Source organism: Pyxicephalus adspersus, chromosome 6 (assembly GCF_032062135.1).
Source record: "Pyxicephalus adspersus chromosome 6, UCB_Pads_2.0, whole genome shotgun sequence".
Classification (NCBI taxonomy): Eukaryota; Metazoa; Chordata; class Amphibia; order Anura; family Pyxicephalidae; genus Pyxicephalus; species Pyxicephalus adspersus.
Genome location: NC_092863.1, coordinates 42,680,308 through 42,702,190, shown reverse-complemented (window position 1 = coordinate 42,702,190; position 21,883 = coordinate 42,680,308). Strand labels below are relative to the sequence as shown.

General features: G+C 36.8%; 1 protein-coding gene across 3 annotated transcripts in view; it reads left to right on the top strand.

The window, feature by feature from the left end:
* TTC28 (tetratricopeptide repeat domain 28) overlaps window positions 1–21,883 on the top strand; it is a 333,992-nt gene that overhangs the window by 240,195 nt on the left and 71,914 nt on the right. For all 3 annotated transcript variants that reach the window (XM_072415453.1, XM_072415452.1, XM_072415454.1), the window contains 5 exons: window positions 435–958; window positions 2,669–2,778; window positions 3,822–3,951; window positions 7,374–7,592; window positions 8,061–8,226. In XM_072415453.1, the coding sequence (XP_072271554.1) occupies window positions 435–958; window positions 2,669–2,778; window positions 3,822–3,951; window positions 7,374–7,592; window positions 8,061–8,226 (1,149 nt within the window). The remainder of the gene's footprint in view (window positions 1–434; window positions 959–2,668; window positions 2,779–3,821; window positions 3,952–7,373; window positions 7,593–8,060; window positions 8,227–21,883) is intronic.

The following is a 21,883-nucleotide window of genomic DNA, read 5'->3' as shown; positions in this document are numbered from 1 at the left end:
TCTTTTAAATCAGGCATTCCTGTAAATAAAAAAATGCACATTATTTATTTATTATATAATTGTGTATGTGTATACTGACACTAACATTTAGTTTCTATAACAAAGCATAGCAAAGTGTACATAAAAATACATGTTTGTTTACATCATATGCAAATAGTTGTAACTCTAATTTTGTTATTGTTATATTTCTGTTTTTGCATCGCTATAGTCTGTCTTGTGTCCAATTCAGAAATATTAATATATGCACCACTTAATATTACATTTTTAATCCGTGTTCAAACTTTCAAATATTTGCCACAATATAGATTAGCAATGGAGCACTTCAATCCTTTCAATGTCAGAAATGTAGTATTCCAAAAATGATAGTTTAGTCTGTGGTTCATTTGTTAACACATTTGATTTATTGACACTTCTTTTTCCCCTTAATTGCATAGGTCAATGGGAAATTTACAACAGTCACTTGTATGCTTTGAAAAAAGACTTGTGGTCGCTCATGAACTTGGGGAGACATCAAACAAAGCACAGGCATATGGAGAACTTGGAAATTTACACAGTCAGCTAGGAAACTATGAGCAAGCAATATCCTGCCTCGAACGTCAACTAAACATTGCCAGAGAAATGAAAGACCAAATACTGGAGAGTGATGCAGCCTGTGGTCTAGGTGGAGTCTACCAGCAAATGGGAGAGTTTGATACAGCATTACAATACCATCAGCTGGACTTACAGATAGCTGAGGAAACCAATAATCCATCTTGTCAAGCTAGAGCTTATGGAAACTTAGGACTTACTTATGAATCTCTGGGTAACTTTGAACGAGCTGTGGTCTATCAGGAACAGCACCTTAGCATTGCGGCAGAAATGAATGACCTTGTAGCCAAGACAGTGGCTTATAGTAGTTTAGGAAGAACACATCATGCTTTACAGAATTATTCCCAAGCAGTCATGTACTTACAAGAAGGTAAGTACGGTAATTGATTGGCAGGTACTGAGCCGTTAAATAAAGGAAAGATTATAGATACATTATATATATTGTATTCATTGCCAATGTGGAATAATTCCACAGCATTTAGGACCCATTCACTTTTTTCCAGTGGGATGCATGGCAGGAATGCAAACTTTTCATGGAGGGAACCACAATGCATCTTGTTGCCTGTTATGAGCATTAGCTCATTCTGTTGCTATTTGTTTTCATTTAGTTCTGTTAAGCCCAATCGCATATGTGTTGTAGCATACTAAAATACATGGTAACACACTGGCATGTTTTGTGGAAATTGGCACATGTCCAATTTTGTTGCCCCTTCTGGTACATTGGCAGCCCACTTATTTGAATTGCTGCCTCAACACTATACACATTACCACAACCCACTGGGACAGACGTAAATAGTTTGTTAGGCTAATGTGAATTGTATCCTGTGTGCTCCATTTTGGTAGAATATATATATATATATATATTTATATATATATATGTTCGATAAGTGGATCTTGGCAAAAAGCTTGAGAGCTGATTTTTTTCAGAGCTCTATTATTTATATTATTTAGCATTTTTTCTTTTTTTTTAAGTTTCCCTATTCTAGTGTAAATTTAGTTTTTATTGCTTTTTGACTTACCCTGACTTTCTGTTCCGTCTGAGAAATAGACAGGTAGTGCAGAAAAATTTCCCAAATGGGAACACAGCAATAAAATTTTGACAGAAGTTCTCACACTTCTTCTCTTTTCTGAAATAAAGGAACCTTTTATGCTGCAGTTAGGCTTTAGATGCTTTTTGTGTCTCTGTTGGAATGAATTTTTTCCTCACTTACTAGTGACACCTAGAAAACAGTAAAATCTTATTGATGTTCCCTTTTCTTTCTTATAAAAAAAATAAATTGATTTTTATTTCTTGTATCCCTATAGGGTTTGCTGTAACCTTCTGTCCCATACACATTTAAAGGAAGAGAGAATCTTCTTTAATTTTCTTTTGTAGAGAATTGCCGTGTTAAATAATATGGTAAAGCTAGATAGTTTCATTGGATAATAATGCTTAAATAATACCCCTTTTCATCACATATAACCTGCAATTTCTGAAGTTTTTGACTAAAGGAAGACGAAAAGACCCCCCTCCCAACTTCCCTCAGACAACTGTTGACACAAGGAGAGAAAAATGTCACAATATTGAATTTGACCAGCAACGTTTTTTTAATATTATTAAACTGGGCCATCCAGACTCTCCAGATTGTTGTACACAAAAAAAACAAAACTTCACCTTACTCACTAAGTGAAATGAATATACAATTGGAAAGTAAGTATACACTTACACTTGAACAGGTGACTTTGCATTCATGGTTATGCAGGGAGCTTTTTGCTTTCTGCTTGCATTTAACTTGAAGTATTTCTAAGCTTCTTCACAGGTTATTGGGGCGAATTTCATCTATAGCGTTGCAGTTAACCTTTTTCTAAGCTGGATCAACCTGCTTCGATTACGTTTGCATCCCCAATGACTTGTTTAGGAAGAAGTTTTAATTCAAACGAAAGTCTGCTGAAACAGACCCAAAACTGTGAAATTAATGAATCTGGACTAATTATTAATAAAATGAAATGCTTTTTTTGGCTGCATGCTGAAAGTTATGAAGGATCTGTTGGTCACTTAGTCATTACCTTACATTCTCTCTGTTTTTTATCTCATACAAAGGCTTAAGGTTAGCAGAACAGCTGTCCCGCAGAGAAGATGAAGCCAAAATTAGACATCGCCTTGGACTCTCACTCTGGGCCAGTGGAAATTTGGAAGAAGCTCAACACCAGGTCAGTTCTCATATCATTCAACAAAAACAGTAAATATGCTTGAGAGATTTTAAAGTTATCTGTTAAAACTCTAGGAACATATGCCATGCTAGAAACTAAAAACGTAGTCAAAATAAATATAGGCAAATTTAAAAGCTAGTTTAAAGAGAACATGATGATCATAGGTTACTAATTCATACCAATTAATGGGAACTCATCGTTCACACATCTAATTATAGTAAACCAAACTTCATTGGCTTTTGCAGGTTTTTGTATCTTCCAAGGTATTATTCACCCTTGTCTACAAAGTAAATTACATAGCAACAAAACACAAATTATTAAAAAAAAAAAAAAACACGTACATTAATGAAGCTTTGTATTCAATAAAACATCATTCATTGTATATTTTCTTTAAATGCACATAGTGTGAGTACATGAATATGACTTGATATCAACCAGTCACAATCTCATAAACAGCAGAACTATTCATCGGGTCAAGAGCCAACCAGGTGTCCTGTATTACATTTATTTACCTGGAAAATGCCCATCCTTGAGGGGGATGGGTTGAACATAAAGGACAACTTCACTAAAAGTAAAGCTGTTCTTTAGACAAACTAAAGTATCCGGTAAACACAATTATGTATTTGAAATTTGAAGTCTAAAAATTTTCAAGTAAGAACGGCAAAGCAAAGACTGCCTAGAAAAGTATCTGAATAGTGATCCACATGCAATGCCCATGTGTTCCCATGACTCCTATTCCTTTCCTGTAGTGGAAAATATTGAGCTAGAAATAGAGCACATTCACTTAACATTCCAGCCATTTTTGCAGCAATAGGTTTATGTTTCAGAAATGTAGCATAATCAATATACATAAAATGAAAACATACCACGCACTGTAAATAAATATACCACAGCATCTGCTCTTTCTTTAGCACAGCTTCCATAATTCCAGTTTAATTACAGGGGTATGAAGTGACCAAAATAGCCACAATCCCTCAAGGAGGCTTCAATTACAAGACAGGTTGTCAAATATTTAATGAGCAAACTGTTTTCTTTGGTTTCAGCTTTACCGAGCTTCAGCGTTATTTGAAACAATAAGACGTGAAGCCCAGCTCAGCACTGATTATAAGCTCTCTCTGTTCGATCTACAAACCTCATCCTACCAGGCTCTGCAGCGTGTACTCATCAGTCTTGGTAAGAGGAGCTGCATTAGTTGGTCAAAGAGAAGAACTGTTGTCATGACAGTTAAAGTGGACCTGACATACTCGTGTAACATCTCTGCCTTTAAATCATTAAACCTGAATTTGTCTTCAGCTGAGGTTGTTAACAGCAAAAGAATGATAACTGTAGTTGACTTTGTGGTCCTTTCTGTAAATCACATTATCAAGGACCATTACTCCTTTATATTGCTAAGGTACACTAAGGTACTGCTAAGGTTTTTGTCTCCCCTGTCCATGTAAAGGAAAACAGGTTTGATCCACAGAAACAAGTAGCTTATTTTGTTGTTGATGATAATATATTATGTTTATGGTGGTAAAAAATCAGTTTTCAGGTTTTCTCTCTGTAAAAAAAATGTAAATTGAATAAGCAGCAGTGTTCCCCCCAGTATTTTTTTTGCCCCAACTGTCCAGTCCTGTGTATTTTCATCCAACTGCCTAGTGTTCTAAGTTTTAAGAGTGTAATGCTTTGAAGAAGTGTAATAGTGTGATCAAAGTTGTGTAACAAGTGAGGCCTAGTTCACATTAGCAGCAAAAAGAACTGGGCCATTTACTGTTCCCAAGTGACTACTGGTAACGGCTAGGCACCTGGGATTGGTAACAGGCGGTAAGTGCTGGGCTTTTTCAGAGCTAGCAGTATTTTAAGCAGCAGTGGTTCCTGCCGTGATCAAGGGGATATGCAGCAAATGCAACCTTACTGCCAGTGTGAATTCATCCTAACTTCAGATGTGTCCCATGCTGGCTCAGCTTTCCTCTCTTTTCTGATGCCAACTGTAATGTCCAGCGCCGCCTTCCACTGCACATGCATGAAATTGAGCACTTGTTTTTTCTTTTTTTTTTTTACATTATGAGAAAGCTTCTGAAGATGCATGCGCAGAAGCATCAGCCCACACCACAGCCTCTTGGTATATATGACACAAATATTCCAGGAGGCTGATTTCCCCCTCAATTTTTACCACCATGGCAGTAAAGACAGAAGGGGAAAGGTCCTCCCCAAAAAATGGAAGAAAAAAAAACAAAACAAATTTTTCTATTATATAAAAGAAAATCACTCTTTTATATAATGTTAAAAAAGTAGTGATGCTTTATTACAGCGGTCGCCAGCCAATGTCCACGGCTGTGGCCGGTGCACCCCCGAGTGGGGTCAGGAGAAGGACCACCTCACCTGTGCAAATCCCAGACTCAGGGAAGTGGCCAGGCTGTGTTTTACAATACAACTCACCCACTCTCCCATAGCAGGCTCAGATCTGCGATGGCAGAGTGGGTGGGGTTATGCATTATGGTTTCTCTATGGGTTCCTCCCCTTTGATTGACAACCGGCTCCCCATGCATGCACGGTCAGGAGGCGGTAATTTTAGTGGTGATTATCCACAGTGTGTAATGATGTCATCAGCAGCGCAGTGTGATAGCTGTGTGTGTGTGTAAAAGCTGCTTGTCATATTCTGCAGCCCAAGATCTCGCTATGGTCAAACCTTCAGATCTCCTAAATCGTTGGTCGTAATGACTTGAAATTTTTAGGGTACCCTCATAGCTACTAATAACCTATTTCTTTACAGAATTTTAAGAAATAGGGGTCACAAGTAAAACTTGTGAAAATTGAACATTGGGGTTGCTGTTTCAAAAGAGAGTATGTCTAAGAGCTCAAAATTGAAAATGCAAATTGTGGACTTCAAGGACCATTTACTTAGTAAGAAGCATTGGGGTGGGGCCCCTAAATGTATACCTACCTTTCACAGAACTTAAATTGTCATACTATGCTACCCTGTCTGCTTCTCTACCTTGAACCCCAATTTCCTTAGAATGGAGAGGTGCAGGGAAACAAAAATAATGGTGCAAGTGGGGGACACTTGTGGCTAACACTCCCAAACCTTCATCATCATGGCATCATTACAACATAAAAAAATTCTGTCCATCAAAACGTATCTCCCTGTTACACATGACTGTACCCTTCCAGTACCTGAACCCCATTTTGTTTTAGTGGGCAGAGTTTATGTTCCAATGATGCCATAGTGATGAAATTGTGGGGGATGGTAGCCACAGAAGTTCCCTACACATTTTTGGTTTCTTACACCTCCCATTCTAGGGAAATTGGAGTTCAAGTGTTAGAAGTGGGCAGTAATGTGTAACTGGGCAGCACATTTTGATGGGCAGAGTTTTTTATGTTCTAATGATGCTATAGTAATGAAATTATAAGGTAAGTTAGCCAAAAGTGTCCCCCACTTGCACCTATATTTTCATGCCGGTCTAGAGAAATTGGGGTTCAAAGAAGAGAAGCAGACAGATAGCGTAGTAGCTCCTTGCTATGTAAGTGGCCTCGCAGATCCCTAATTTGCATTTTTATTTAGGACTCGGTGCACTTTCTTTTGAAACAGCTACCAAAATGTTATATTTGCATAGGATTTTAAGTTTGTGACCCCCATATCCTAAAATTCATTAAAGCTAGGGGGCTGCTATTTTGGTTACCAGTGGCTATGAGAGAGTCCCCTGTGTACCCTGAAACGTTCAAGTCATTACAACATACAGTTTAGGAGATATGAAGGTTTGTATGCAGTGATTTCTATCAGAGTTGCTGCTGATGACGTCATTGTACACTTGGGCGGATACATTTTAGAAGCAGCTTTGTTTAATAGAAATCCCAGCTTGTGCTATCAGATGGTGTGGGGCTGCCTGTGTGCTACTCCCATCAAAGCTGAGCTGTGTGCTGAGCTCCCCGCCAACCTATCACCGGCAGCAATCTTCTGGATGACAGCTGAGCACAGAGCAGCCTTGAAGATCCGTGCAGAACTTTGGTGGGCGGGGGAGGCACGACAGCCAGGCGGAGCAACCGGCTAATCTTCTGGGGAGAACGCAACCAAAATTGGGAGATTTTCCCTTATTAGAGAACTGGCTCTGGAATAATTAGACAGGACAGCCACCAAGATTACATGCCACCATATGGTACAACATAGAAAAGCGGAAGCTAGGGTGTTAATTATAGTTCACATATCTAAGACACCACTACATTTACAGTTACATGGCACTGATTTTAGCAGAGGGGCATTTCTACATTAAAGAATGGATACAGATCAGGCTTAGTGGCTGTTTAAAAAAATAAAAAGTTAAAATTTACATAACAGTAAATGCACAATTTAATCTGCTCATTGCTGCATGTATTTGGGAAATATAGTGCATTTCTGATAGGATTATTAACGTACTACTAATTTTAAATGTTTGGTGTTCCATTTTAAGAACTGCTTTGCCAATTTTAAGAGTGCTTTGCCAATTGCTGGACAAGCCTAATGGCCTATCACTTATTTACTTTTTTTTTTCTTCGACCGTTTCCAAGGCAAACACAATTCTTTTGGTTGCTTTTGTTTGGTTTACAATGTATGTTTTATACATATTTAATATACTTTGCAGGACATCATGATGAAGCCTTGGCAGTTGCAGAGAGAGGACGAACTCGAGCGTTCGCTGATCTTCTTGTTGAGCGACAGACTGGCCAGCAAGAATCTGATCCCTACTCTCCTGTGACGATTGACCAAATCCTGGAGACAATTAATAGCCAGCGAGGATTAGTTCTTTACTACTCGCTAGCTGCTGGTTATCTTTACAGCTGGCTACTGGCTCCTGGTTCAGGTGAGACAGAAGATCTTTTAACAAAACTAAACTTTGAAGAATATAATTGTGAATGAGTTATAAAACAATGAATTTTGGTTGTCTTCTTCAAGATTTACTAAAAGAAATTTATTTAAACTATAGTTATTCTGATATCCAGACTATGGCCTCATTTTGCACCTAAGGATTTATGTGCCTTAATCTCTCTGAAACAATTGAACTGAATGTATGTGGCTTGAAATGCTGACTCCTAATAAAACACTCACTTGGAAACAAAACTAAGACCTCATACACCTTGAATATTGAGAAGCTGAAATGATCATAGATCCATACAAGCCAGCAATATTTTGAAGTCTCTTGGGATTGCACATCAACTCAGTTTGCTGTAGAGACTGCAATTGCACAAATAGAGGCCTCATAGAATTTTAGTTTATGCAAATGATCTTGACTTTTACACACATTTTTTTTGTCTTTTTCCTTTCTTTGCAGGAATTTTAAAGTTTCATGAATGTTATCTGGGAGATTCAACACTGGAAAATACCAGTGATTTTACTGAATCTGGAAGTATGAGTTTTCAAGGATCAAGTTGTTCAGTTCTGGAGCAATACATAGCAAATGTCCGTGAAACATTAGGAGTGGACTCTTACTACACAAGGTATGTTAATATAGAACCAATAACTATGAGAGATCTGCTTTAGCGCTGTGAACGTCTTTAACTTATCTCTGTTTCACAGATCCCTGTTATACCGATATGAGACATGTGTGGTGAAGTGAATGTACCCCTTACTATTCAGACGAAGGGTCTATTACAGAGTGACCTTTGAAATGTGCCAACATGTTGGTTATTCTTTAACTACTTATAAGTCATTGTCCCTCCAACCTGATATCATATGGCATGTCTATGGCCTTTAATATTACATTACCTGATGGTTGCAAATAAAGAAAATGTTTACAGATAATGCAAGGGCTGTCTTTGTTGACATCCTTCCATAAATACTGGTTACCACAATTGCCTATCTGTGACTTAAATACTTTCTGTGTCAATGAGCTCTAAAAAGCAGCCAAAATAGAAAATCAAATGAATTAGTATCTAAAATATGTTGGTGCTATATAAATCCTGTTTATTATTAATATTTATAATAATAATAATAATCATACTATAATAATCTGCATCTGTTCTAGATTATAAATTATTGAAGACCAGCATGACAGCAAGGCATTTTAATAGAGTTCAGCAATGACAGCTTCCTAATTTTTTTAGTACAGGTTTTCATTAATTTGCCTTTATAGGTTGTAAATAGCAGATCATTCAAACTTTGGTTTTTAATGCAATATTTGTTATGTTATTTTCTGTTACTAGACATAAAAACACTATTACTGCTTCATAATTATCCTCATGGCAATTTGTAACTGTCCAATGTAGGTAGACCTTCTTTAGCTTTATGATTTATTCAATCCTGTATATGGTTTATTACACAATTTAGTTACAGCAGTTGTGCAATAAGCAATAGATCTAGACAAAGTGCACAGTAATCAGCAAACAGAAATAATGACTGACCTCCACTCTTTTTCTGCAATATGATCTTCCAGTTCTCTGTAACACAGGTTGGTATAAAGTTTAGGTGTCAAGTATACCACCATAGAGCACTGGAGCGAAAATACAAAAGTAAAACCTACATTGTAATATGGAGACATGACTCTAAAGAAATACAAATTTTAAAACTGCAAACTTTAAACATTCGGCTTGCTTAAGTGCTGGGAGAAAATTAGATATCATGTCTTTCCATTTGAATGTATACTCTGTCTCATTTTGATAAAGTTTTAACATATAATAATATAATACATACTGTACCTAAAAACATAGATGAAAAAAACAGAATTTAGACTTTGTAGTTAAAGGTTAATGATTAGTGCACTGTAGATTTGTAACATAATAGCATATTCTCACTGGGGCTCATCTGTGCAGAATGATGTACTGAGACTGTTTATTCCACTGTTTGGCTATGCAGCTATTGTATGTATGACAGCAAATAAATCTAGAGCAGCTTCTTCTTTCATTAACACAACAATATTTCCTTTGCCTATCTACAGTTTCTTCTTTCGTTAACACAACAGTATTTCACTGGCGTGTCACCTGGCTGATATATCCATTTCCTTTTTGATGTTTCTTTTAAGGTTTCTGATTTATAAGGGCCTATGGGTCTTGGATGTAGTGGTTCAAGCTTTATTAAAGCAGGCATATCCTGTCATTAGATGTTAACATAAAACTTGTTTCTGATTTATAAAGGACTGCAGGTCTTACATATAGTATTTCAAACTTTATTAAAGTATGTGTTCCAGCTCCCTTTAAAAATTTTGATTCATCTATTTCAGTAAAACTGTTACGAGGGTTTAGGTTCACTTTAGGGCATTACACTGGCCCCCATTTTTAAACCAGGCATGTCACCACCAACCAACAAACATATATTGGTGCCAACATATGGGGGGAGAGGGATAGAAGAGGAGAGAGAAGAGAGATACGAGGGAGGGAGAGGTGAGAGAGAGGGAGAATAGAATGGAAAAAGAAGAGTAAAATATTCAATACAAATGTCACTATGCACAGATCTCTGCACTCTTTGTGACCTCTGTATAATCATTTTCACTTTGTGCTTTCTGTTACTGTAGAGCTAGTCAATAACAGCAGGTTCCAGGTCCATATTGGGGGTGCCATAGTGCCTAGCTGTCAGGGTGCCCCAGGCCATGACCAAGGTGGCCTTTTGAGGAATCTGGCCCTGGTAATACCCAAGGACATGTTTGTAGCGGATACCACTGTCTGCTCCCCACTAGTATGTTATGATAAGTTTACATCATATTTGTATAATTTTGGTGCCATAATTGGAAAGGAAAATCAAATGTCTTTGACAGGTCACGTGACCAGGTTACCCTTTGGCTTTCTTTCCTTCTAATCCATTTAAAGCTTTGTATACATGCTTTTTTGAGCAGCAAATGCCAATGGTAAGACGATACTACCATTTTAAAAAAATGACATTTGTGTAAGATTTGATAACATCTGGAAACCGATGGGGGTTTACAAATGTGTAAATACCTAACCTCCAGTTCTATTGATTATGTATCGTGGTCAAAGCTGGCTAGCAGAATCATCTGATCATTTGGGTACATACCCAGTCTTTAGCATATGTCCAGTAGCAGAAATTCTGTGATTGCAGCTGGGACCAATGACCACCCAGACCAGACATATTTTATACGCATACATACATCTATTGTTTTGTTCTTTTTTAAACCCATTTTTGTCTGGGGAATTTTAAATATTTCCTGAAAACCATTTGATATTTAAAGCAATTTTTTCTAGACAGCTACATAAAAAGGCAATGCAATTACATAAACATTATTTATATTAATGTTCTGGCTTAAAAGACGATGATAGTGGTAGAGAGGCAAAAATATTACCCAGTGAATTGTATATTTCTACCCATACAAAATCACATCAAAATTGTAAAATAGCCTGTAAAATCAGAAAACAAATGTGTGCACTTTTTACTGGATTTCTAAATGCTCAGCTCATATACATATCGTACTAGCACAAGATCTGCCATTTAGTTGATTTTGATGTTATTTCCAGTACTAGGTGAAATGCTTGCATATGCAAAAACTCTGTAGTTTACATTTGCCGAGCACAGCAGAGTTCTGCTTTTATCACGTGATGTACTAGAGGTCCTGTACGCTCCAATGTGCTGGCTCATCAGACAGAAAGTCTCATCTTCCCTCTAATTGTTCTTGATTTCAAGCTTGTGATACTCTTGAATACAATACGACCTGTTTCAAGTCAACAGCATGGATCCAGAGTGCAGTGGAAAGCCTTTTAGAGTGTAAACAGAAACAAAATATATTTGGCAGCCAAGCAGCATGCAGTGAAAATCAGTAAAAAGTGCATAATTTGCTCTTTCAGCCTGACAGTCGGTACATATTCTGTCTGAGCTGTTCCTCCAGGGGATTTTTATCAAGAAAAGAGATATCCACCTAGAGCTGAAAAAGATATCTGACAAAAGCACTTTCCACACAAACACAATTATATTTAATGACACCAGCCCTGCACTTTTAGTATCATCACATACTGCTTGCACATTTCAGAGGGTTTCCAGTCTGCTGCTGCTCCCTGCGTGTTATTATGCTGCTTTTATTGTGTTTTATTCCTGCTTGATTCAAAGTAAACAGTGTTCCATCATATTGAAAGGGAAGGTATATCTAAAGGTAGGCCAGAACATGTGGTGCCTGTCAAAGGAGAAGTCCCTGATAACTGTGATTTACATTTTTATGTTGTCATTCCTGTGCCAGATTCACCTACAATGTGTCTGCTAGACATGGAGTGAGCATATATTATAAACAGCAGCCTGCAAGCATCTGTCTTGGGGACAATCTCACAGCCTTTGATACTCTTCACGCAAAACAAGTGCAAAACACCCTGTATTACATTAAGAATTAACACTGTATGGTGAACCTACACTGTATTAAAACAGGTAAAACGTGGAATCATAGACGAGTTTTAAATAACATACACTGTATAGGTTTATTTCCTAACTTTATAAGTCCCTTCTACACAGCCATCAGTACTTCACATACAGCAGATATGATTTCCTACATGTGCATAGTGGTAAACATCTTAAAAAAATATATATATATATAAGTTTTATAAATATATTGAGATTGATTTATTAAAGCTCTCAGGGACTGGAGAAGATAGATTATCATGGGGGGAACCAAGGTGATCCAGCAAACCTGAAATTTAAAAATTCTGTCCCAGGGTTGCTGGATCACCCACATTCTTACATGATAGTCGTATCTTCTCCAGTCTTGGAGAACCCACTATATAATATACTATATAAGGTAGAATCTTTTTCTTGGAAATTTTTTTTTTCCAAATTAAGAATGGTTAAGGGGTTACTATACATTTTCTTATTACAAAACAAAAGATATAAATGTAAAGTTCCAGGAAACAACTATGGACCAGCTGGTCTCTCGCCATCTGTTTTACCTAGCAGTGATAGATTTGGGGAAGATTGTGAAATGAAAGATTTGTTAATTTACTTTAGCCAGTAATTTCTACTATGTAATTAATTACAGGAGGCCTGTAAGCATGTAATAGTTGGTAATGTGGCAGTTCAACTTTTGACTCTGTTTTTTAATATTTTCAATGGGACCTGCAGTTGAAAGTATACCTGGCAGTGCCAAAGTAGCATGCCACTGTTAGGAGGACAGAAATGTGGAATACTGTTATTAGCATAGTGTAATTTTTACTTATGTGTACATGGCATAAATGAGTAGTTCAAAGAAAAGCCCAAAGGGCCAGGAGTATCAGTTTACTTTCCTTTAGGTCCACCTGTGCTGAAGGGTGTACAAATGGGTATAAATGTTGCAGCTGGCCTATGGCCATTTATGCATGGGAATATACTAACTGGGTGCGCCAGGCTAATATCCTTTTTATTGCAGTTTCTGTATTGGAGGATGTAAACCTAGTAAAGAGAGGTCAGCAGAACGTCCAGCAGAACTGATTATAAATTTACTCATTTCTATTTAAAAGCCATTTTTTTTATTGTGGCTTTACTAACGGTTAAGGAATAACACAGAATGCCATCCACCATTGCTGATCTGTGTGGAGTAATGTATTCCGACATCTGTAGGACAATGGAATATTTTGCTGAGCCCATATAGCTTTTAAATGACTTATTAATTAAATTTCATGACTGCATGGACACGTAAAGGTAGACAAGAAAGGTCAATCTAAGTTTTCATCGAATGTATGTCATTTTTGTATAGCTTTCTTATAACTTGGGCTTCTGTTTGCTATGACAAATTGCTGCTTCAGCTTTTAAGGCTAATATAGTGTGAAGCAATATTCTTTTAGTTGTACATACAAAGAATTTTACTTTTCACAGAAAATTGTTTGCTTATTAGTAACATTGGCTTTGCAATCCCTTCACAATTCCCAGAACTTTAGTAAACTGCAAATAAAATACAAAAAGTATTTTAAAAATAAAAACTGGAAAACTGCAGCACAACTGAATCTTTATTGAATTTGAATGGATGCAACTATCATGCTACTTGAGATGCATATTCTATGTGCATTTTTAACATAAAACACTGTTTACTGTAGACATTGTAACCTAAAAAAATGATTTTTAGCTTTTCATTTATGGACTTGAGGAGATAACTGCTCAACCTCAAACTCTCTTGGATCTCTAGTAATCATGCCTCTAATGCGGGGTTCCACAAACTTTTTGGACTACTGGGCCATTTCAAGAGGTCAGGAAGGCACACTAGGCCAGAAGAAACAAGGTGTCCAAGGAAAGGTTTTTTCCAACCGTGACTGCAAGCGAGCAACCTCAGTCTTCTTCTCATCAGCAGTGTAGTCTCTGTACATGTGCGCGTGCTTGGCATGGAAATGCCTCTTGAGATTCGACTGCTTGAAAGTGCTGTTGGTGTCGTTGCACACTAAACACGAGGTTTTGTTGCCACGTTGGACGAAGAATAATTCGTCAGTCCATTCGGGGTTGAAGACAGGACTTTCGAGGTCAATCTTCCGGAGACTGGTAGCTATGCGTTGCTTCTGCTCTTTAGGCATAGTAATTGGGGTTACTGTGCAGGAACTCGATGATATCAATGATATTGTGGGAACTCGCAATGATGCGACAATTCAATTAGGCCGGAACCAACAATAAATGACTAGGGGGTTAGGCCAGACTGGAATACTGGCTAGGCCATATCCGGCCTGAAGGCCAGAGTTTGCCTACCTCTGCTTTAATGTGACTAGTAATGGGACTTCCTTTTTTCCTACATAGAAATTTGAATGATCAGAGTTAGCTTAAATAGAACATTTTTTATGGTTGTCAATAGCTGAATCATCATTAAAAGCAATACCTCAGTAAGGCAAAGACTGAACTTTGTCTGACATTAGAGGCCCATTTTCCTGTAACAACCATTTGGACAATTGTAAATAATGATGCATGAAAGTACTGGATCAGATAACATAAAACTTCCTCATAGGAGGAAAAGGCCACCAGTAGAATGAAACCCTTATTCTTATATTGCATTGTTCTCCAGTGTCACACACCTTCCTTATGAACAGATGAAGTATATCTTAGAGCCTTACCACAATGTGGATTCCATTTGTATTTCTTTTACCATCTTATAGTCACTATGCTTTAGAATAGTCTTCAGGAACCTGTCAGACGAATTTATGAAGTGTTTGAGAACTTCCTTAGCTTTGTGTTCCTCTGTAATATTATTCAAAAGTGCGTTCAAAGCACCAGCTGTCCATTGATGCGCCTCCATAAAATCAGCTGGCACAAACAAATTTCCCAAGCATTGTTGCATCTGCTTATTAAAAAAGTATTTGTCTTACCTTACCAACAGTGCATAATCTCACATGAATTAGACGGCTGACAGATGAAGTGGTAAATTATTAATAAATATGAATCTAATTACTGCTTTTTATTGGCAAAGAGAAGACATTTTGGAGTTTTTGGCCATCACTCTACATCTTGGTGTATTGAAAGTATTCTTCCATAATATTGTCCAGGGTTTTTATTAATAATATTCCTAGGTATCAATCTACATGTCTGTATATATAGATAGATAGATTATAGATAGATAGATTCTAGATACTCGGGATGAGAAATAGCCCTAAGAATTTTGGCTCATTGTACTTGGAAAAAAACAGTGAATTTCCTGAGAACCTGTGTCTTCCACCACAGAAATCACAGTTTGCCAAAATAATCAAGTGCTGTTTGTGTGCCAAAGAATTAAGTCCATTCTTGGCTGTCCAACCTGCGCTTGAGGTGTGAAAAATACCTCATTTTATGGTTTTCCTGAAATAAATCCATATTACTTTTTATAGAGACAAAAACATGACTTGCACATTCATTCTTATGTTTGTGAGTACTAATGGAAGTCCCTAATTTGCTATGACTAGCGGGACAATAGTGACATATAATACTTGGCCTTAAGGACAATCCAATGACAATAATTAGGTTTGGAATAAAATGAATATTAACACAGGTCCTAATCTCTTCTTCAGGGAGAAGAGGGGAGGCCTACTTTTTTTCTGCACTCCTGCAGGGAGATTTGGTGGCCTGATAGCCCAACCCATCTCTTACTTATTGTAGGGCTAAATGTGTAAAGCTGTTTTCCTAATACTTATTCAGTTAGCTTAACTAAACAGCTGTCCATTAGTAAAGCCATGCACAAGGAAATCTATGTCATTGAAAGATTTCTTAAAGCAGAAATAAAGTTAAAATAAAAAAACACATTTACCTTTAATCTTGTTGATCGGTCCATCCATCGGGAGGTTTCTTCAATCAGGTTCCCAGTTGTCCCGGTATCCTTCTTCATGCTGGGCCATCTTCTTCACTCTTCTTCCAGGTTCTTCTTCGTACATCACCTGATCTCGCACTGTGCAGGTGCGAGATCAGGTGACAACAATGAGGGAAAAAGATTACCTCATTTGTTTTCCCTTTAAAGAAAGGACAGATTCTAATAAAGAAACATCCTCCCAGGATGCATGATGTAGGTATCCCAGGAGGCTCTGCTCTCCCATTCAGTCTTGATTGCCTTGGCAATCAAGATAGAAAGGGAAGGTGCTGCACTCCTTTCTATCTTGATCGCCCCTTTCTATCGTGCACTTAAAAAAAATAAATACAATTTTAAGATTAGATCTGCTTAAAGTAAGCCAATAAAGCAACCTTTTTCAACCTTTTTTATGTGGGGGGGGGGGGCCTTGAAATAACTTTCCAGTCTTAGGGAATCCCTGCTATAAATATTTTACCCACAACTTTCAGTACTTTAGTGTGGTGGTCAGTAGGTAGAATGCCCCTGATTCATCAATAAAATCCGCGCTCGCTGGAAGCGCGAAAGTACGCGCGGCCATCGATCCTCGCCAGTGTAAAGCTGCCGGAGATGCGCGGCTCCGGCCGCGATCTTTTTCAGTTGCTGAATAGCGCGATCGCGTACGAATTTGCGACCGATAATCCGATTCTGCTTGATGAATCAGGGGCAATGCCTCTAACTTTGTTGGCTATTGGAAAAATGTCACCCTTACAGATAGCCAAAAAGGTCATTGGTGTAATTAAAGCTGACCTGAGGGGTCCAAAGGAACTGCTGGCAAAGCCGGAAGTAACCAAAGGAATTCTTGAAACCCTGGTTGAGAAATGCTGCAATAAAGAGTATGATGTAAATTTCAAACTTTCAGCAATAATCAATGGCTAATATGATACAACACTTGATATGATACAACCAATCCAAACCCAAAGATTGCAGCTTAAGTATCCCTTCTCTTCTGTATTAATGTACCTCCCCCTCTTGGGGGGGGTTAGTTAGTTCTTTTAGGCAGGGTCCTCCTCTCTTTTCATTGTATTTGTCTGACATTCGTGTATATGTCAAAAAAGTCTCCACGCTTGTATAACCCTTACACAATTATGAAAAAAACATAAACATAACATAATCTGATTTAGGCTACAAGAGACTTTATATTTCCAGTTTATAGTGTTTTTAGCTATGGGTTGAAAAAGTTATACTAGCTCAGTTTCCTATACGTACGCTTTTAAGAACATTTTAAAATGTTTGGATATTTACTTATTTTTCCAATTACAGCTCTTTAGGAAGACAAACACTTTGTGTGTTTTTGTATGTGAGTTCTGTTTATTGTCATTTTGGAAAACATTTCTACAGGGACATTTCTATCTCCACAATAGCTGAACAAGAGACATGATAGAGTTCTTTTGTTTCTTGGAATGTCCTGCTCAAACTGGAGCTAAGGTCCAAGACAAAATATACAACAAAGCTAGTGAGGACTGACATATCAGCCCTACATGTATTCTATGCCCTACTTGGGAAGCCAGTGTATTTCATACCATTTTTTGTATCATTCTGTACTTTAAGACATGGCCCACATCTTTTTCTACCTTGTCATATGATTCTAACCAACATTAACTTAAACATGTTATATATATATAGTACTAGTTTGGCTGTTACTGTTTTCATTCTTGTGCACAGTTAAAAGTCTTAATAAAGAAAATCCTACTGATCGTTAATGAAATGAATAAAATGTCTGTTTATGCCATAGTATTAGTTAATATAGTCCACCACTGACAGATGTCTAGGTATAAATAATAATAATGTGTAAATATTGTTATATTGTTATTGTACTTTTGCCTTTCTAAAGCTTTAATGCAATTTTATATAAATATTGATACCACTCTTTACTCAAAATTCAAGTCTCAGAGTTTTATTGGAAAACAGGCATTATTGTTACCATCAAGAACGTTTCATTACACTTTCAATTGCTTTTGGTATTTTGTAACACCCAGTGTTCAGGGAAATTAGTGGTAATACATCATTTTAATAGTCAGAAAAAGTCTTTGCAAAAGGCTCTCTTAGGTTGTTAAGCATTTTATGGCTATAAGGATTATATACATTTGTATAAAAGCAGTGCATCTTTCGGTTAGGTCATTTATAATGTGCTATCAAACAGGCACAAGCCACTATGATATCCATTCGGAGAAATTAAAAGCAATGTACAAGCCTTGAAAAAGCATTTTGTTCTGTATGTGTTTTATGTTGCTTCTGTATTTTTTATGTTGTATTTGATTTGTAGACCTTTGTACCCTTAGACTTTGTATATTTGATCTATAAAGAGCCCCCAGCATCTCTAATCTCTCGCCTCTAACACATGTATTTCCCAGAATGCCATTTGCTTACCTCCACTGTCTTGATTGCGAATTGCCTTTTATGCTAGTTTTGAAAGGATACAATAAAAAGATAACAAGCTTCTTTGTCCCTGCAAAGATAACATTATGATATAAATAATTCTATGTTCCTTTATTGTTTTCCGCAGGCAGGTTGGCTTTTTGGCATCTTCATGTTATGTTGCATTAATCACCTGTCATTTGGCTTTTCACACCCCTCCTAAATGTCAGCCTTAGTGTCTCATCCATCTGTAAGACGTAAGTCCTCCCCTGTAAATATAAAAATCATGAAAGCATACACACCCACCTTTATAGTCATTGTCAGTGAATTGTACAGAAATATTTTAGCATCCTCTGGGGCCAAGGCTTATCAGAAAGGGGAGCCCTTCAGACAGTGAAATAATATGTTTTATTTTCTTATCAGCTGTACAAAATGTAGTGATAAAGCTGAGGTTAAATTATTGTAACATGCTCCAGAGAGCCTGCCAGATCTGTGTGTACAAATGATATTGAATCCACTATCCTTTCTCATCCTCTCTCGTTTTCCTGTGTTGTATTTTTGGATTCTTCTTTATGTTGTCAAATCTCAAATACCAGTTTAATCAGAAAAATAATTCTGCTGTTATTTTAGCTACAAATCCCTTGTGGAATATTTTGTGCAGTTAGAGGTTTGTCATATGGTTTGTTGTCAATATTTTCCATTTTGGATAGCGTTAAGGTCTGAAGACTTGTGATCTTTGGGGACTGATCTGCAAAGAAGTGAAAAAAAAAATTGTACTGCTTATTTGGCTGGAATGAGTAGGGCAAAGTGAAATCTTTGTTGACCTTCTCAACATAGTGACCCATGACTATGATTTATGATGCTGAGATATTGTAGGTGGTCATTAGATGCCTCTGCTAAGGTGGGTTGTATGTATTATGAATTCAGGCACCAGCAATAAGTGGTAAATGAGCGAAAATAGAACATAAGAAGTATATTCCACTCCATGGGGCTCTTATGTCAGTCAATATGATACAGTAATCCCTAAGTGATGTGCAAATCATTTATAAACTAAAGAGTATATTATTTCTATTCTAGGGAACAAGAAGAGCAAAATTGGTGGCCAAGGAGCAAGTTTAGGATAGACAGCGCTTGAAGGTTGTTAAGCTTTATAAGATGTTTATTTTTACTCTTTCTGAAATCAGTAGTGATTTAGTCCTAAAAAGTGCCATACATAGGGCATTAAATATTAGACTAGTGCAGTAATTGGCATGGAAACTAAAACTTGCACAAATTTATGTTTGCTCACATTGGAGGAATGTTCTGTTGCATCTTTTGTATAAGACAAGAAGTAAAGGGTAAGCTCCCAATGGAATATTAACCATTAAACCATTAACCATCAAAATAAAAAATGGCTTTACTAACCTAATCTCCCAATCTTACTTGCTGAGATTGGCTGACCACAGTCTTGCTTTTTGCCTACATCCAGTGCCCTCCTGGTTGCACATGCACATTACATTACATGCACAAACATTATTATTAATATTATTATTATTATTATTAATAATAATAATAAACAAGATTTATATAGTGCAAACATATAACGCAGAGCTGTACATTAAAATCCAAATTGTCCCTTAGTATGTTTATTATGTGTTCCACTTTGGTACTACACATTTTTGTTCCATTTGCTACACTAACCCACTTTTTTTCTAGAGAAAAAAGACTAAAAAAAAACAACAAAAAGTTGTTATAGGATCGCTATCCCAACAAATCCCTATTTAATGTACAGTGCTGCGTAATATGTTGGCGCTATATAAAGCCTGTTTATTATTAATAATAATAATAATAATAATAATAATATTAATAATAATAATAAAAAGCAGTGAAGTGTAATAAAAAGTCTGCATGTCATGGTTGCTCAATCTGTTGCCTTTTTGAGTATGTTAATATTTCAGTGTTGTCTCAGTTAATATTACATCTTTGCATGTGTTATCTGCTAACAATATTTATTCCTAATCTAATCAGTCACTGATTGTAGTAAAATCATCATTCTATAATATCAGTGTTGCAGTATAAACGTGACATTTTACAGTAATCATTTCTGGAGACATTGATTCCATTCTACCCTCATTACTTCACGGTTATTTATGAAAATAGAAAGAAACAGACTGTGCAAATTAATCTCTAAACTGGTAACATCACTTCACAATCAATGTCACACTGATAACTTTCTGCTCTTGTAGTGTAAAATGAGTTTGTATACAGCAAGTCTTACTGCAATATAATACTTCAAGATTTCTGAAGCCACTGATACCTTCTCTTCATTTTAAATTAAATTATTTTGCTACAGTAGTTATTGGAGTTAACGATATATGAACAGTAAACGCCATATATATATTAAAAACCAGACAATAATTTTATTTCATCTTATCGGCCATGTAGTAAATATTCTAGAAGAATGACAGAATTATTAATAATATTAAAGTAATGAAGAATGAAATATATGAAAAAAGACTGTTTCAGTTAATAAGCATGTGGTCTCCAGTCCTTGTGAATGATATGCGTTGTAGCTTGTTTTAATTCGCTTGTTTGTTTCATAAACGTTCTTTAATTTAAAAATATTCACGCTACAAAGTGAATAATTACTTTCGGAGTTCAATGTGCATTTGGCTTGATAAATTAGGTGAAGTTCTACTTTAACCCATTCTTGCCCAGGGGGACATTGATGCAGGCCAAAATAAGCAGCGTCAGCAAGTGTCAGTTAACTTCACAATTTCTCTGACTAAATTGCATACTTAAATCAGTCGCAGTGTTCATCTGCAGGCTGGAGGCATTCACTTTGTCATAGCTGACATAACGATCATATTGGCTGATGGCTCTCAAAAAGAAGAACATTTATAAATGTATCCGCAGAATGTGGTATTTTGCTGGGAAATAATTCTGGGTAGATGGTGGATGGAAAGGGATTATTACCTAATTAGGTACAAAAGAAATTAGAAACATTTATGTCTGCATATAGGTCATTGTGAACACTTCTTTTCTCACTAAACTAATAAAAGGGTATGTACCAAGATACTGCATTACATAACTGCAAACTGGTTGCTGTAAATCAATGCACTCATGCATGGCTTTTGCAATGCTAAAATTTACCTGTAAAAATATTTTTGTTAAAGTAGAAATTTTCAATAATGTGCGGGAGCTTTTGCATAATCATGCACAGCATACATGAAAATTATGGTGCACACCTTTTCGTAGGTACCATGCGATGGTGACCAGTCCAGTAAACTGTCACCACCAGCTGAAGCTGCCATCTTCGCCATTGGGTCTGCCATGATCCTCTTCGGTCATTGGACGGCCACTGATTATGTAACTCCTGGTCGTGTCCCTGGCATCTGGGTCTATTTGCGACATTTCTGAGTTCAGATCTGGGCTCTACATTTCATGGTACATGTGCTATGAAGTGTAAAAAAAAATAAAATTTATTGTGGCAAAAAATTTTTTTAAAGCTTTCCAAGACTAGAGAAGAAGGGAGAATCTGGCTTATCCAGCAAACTTGGAATGGATCTGTTCCAGGATTGAAAACATTTGCCAAC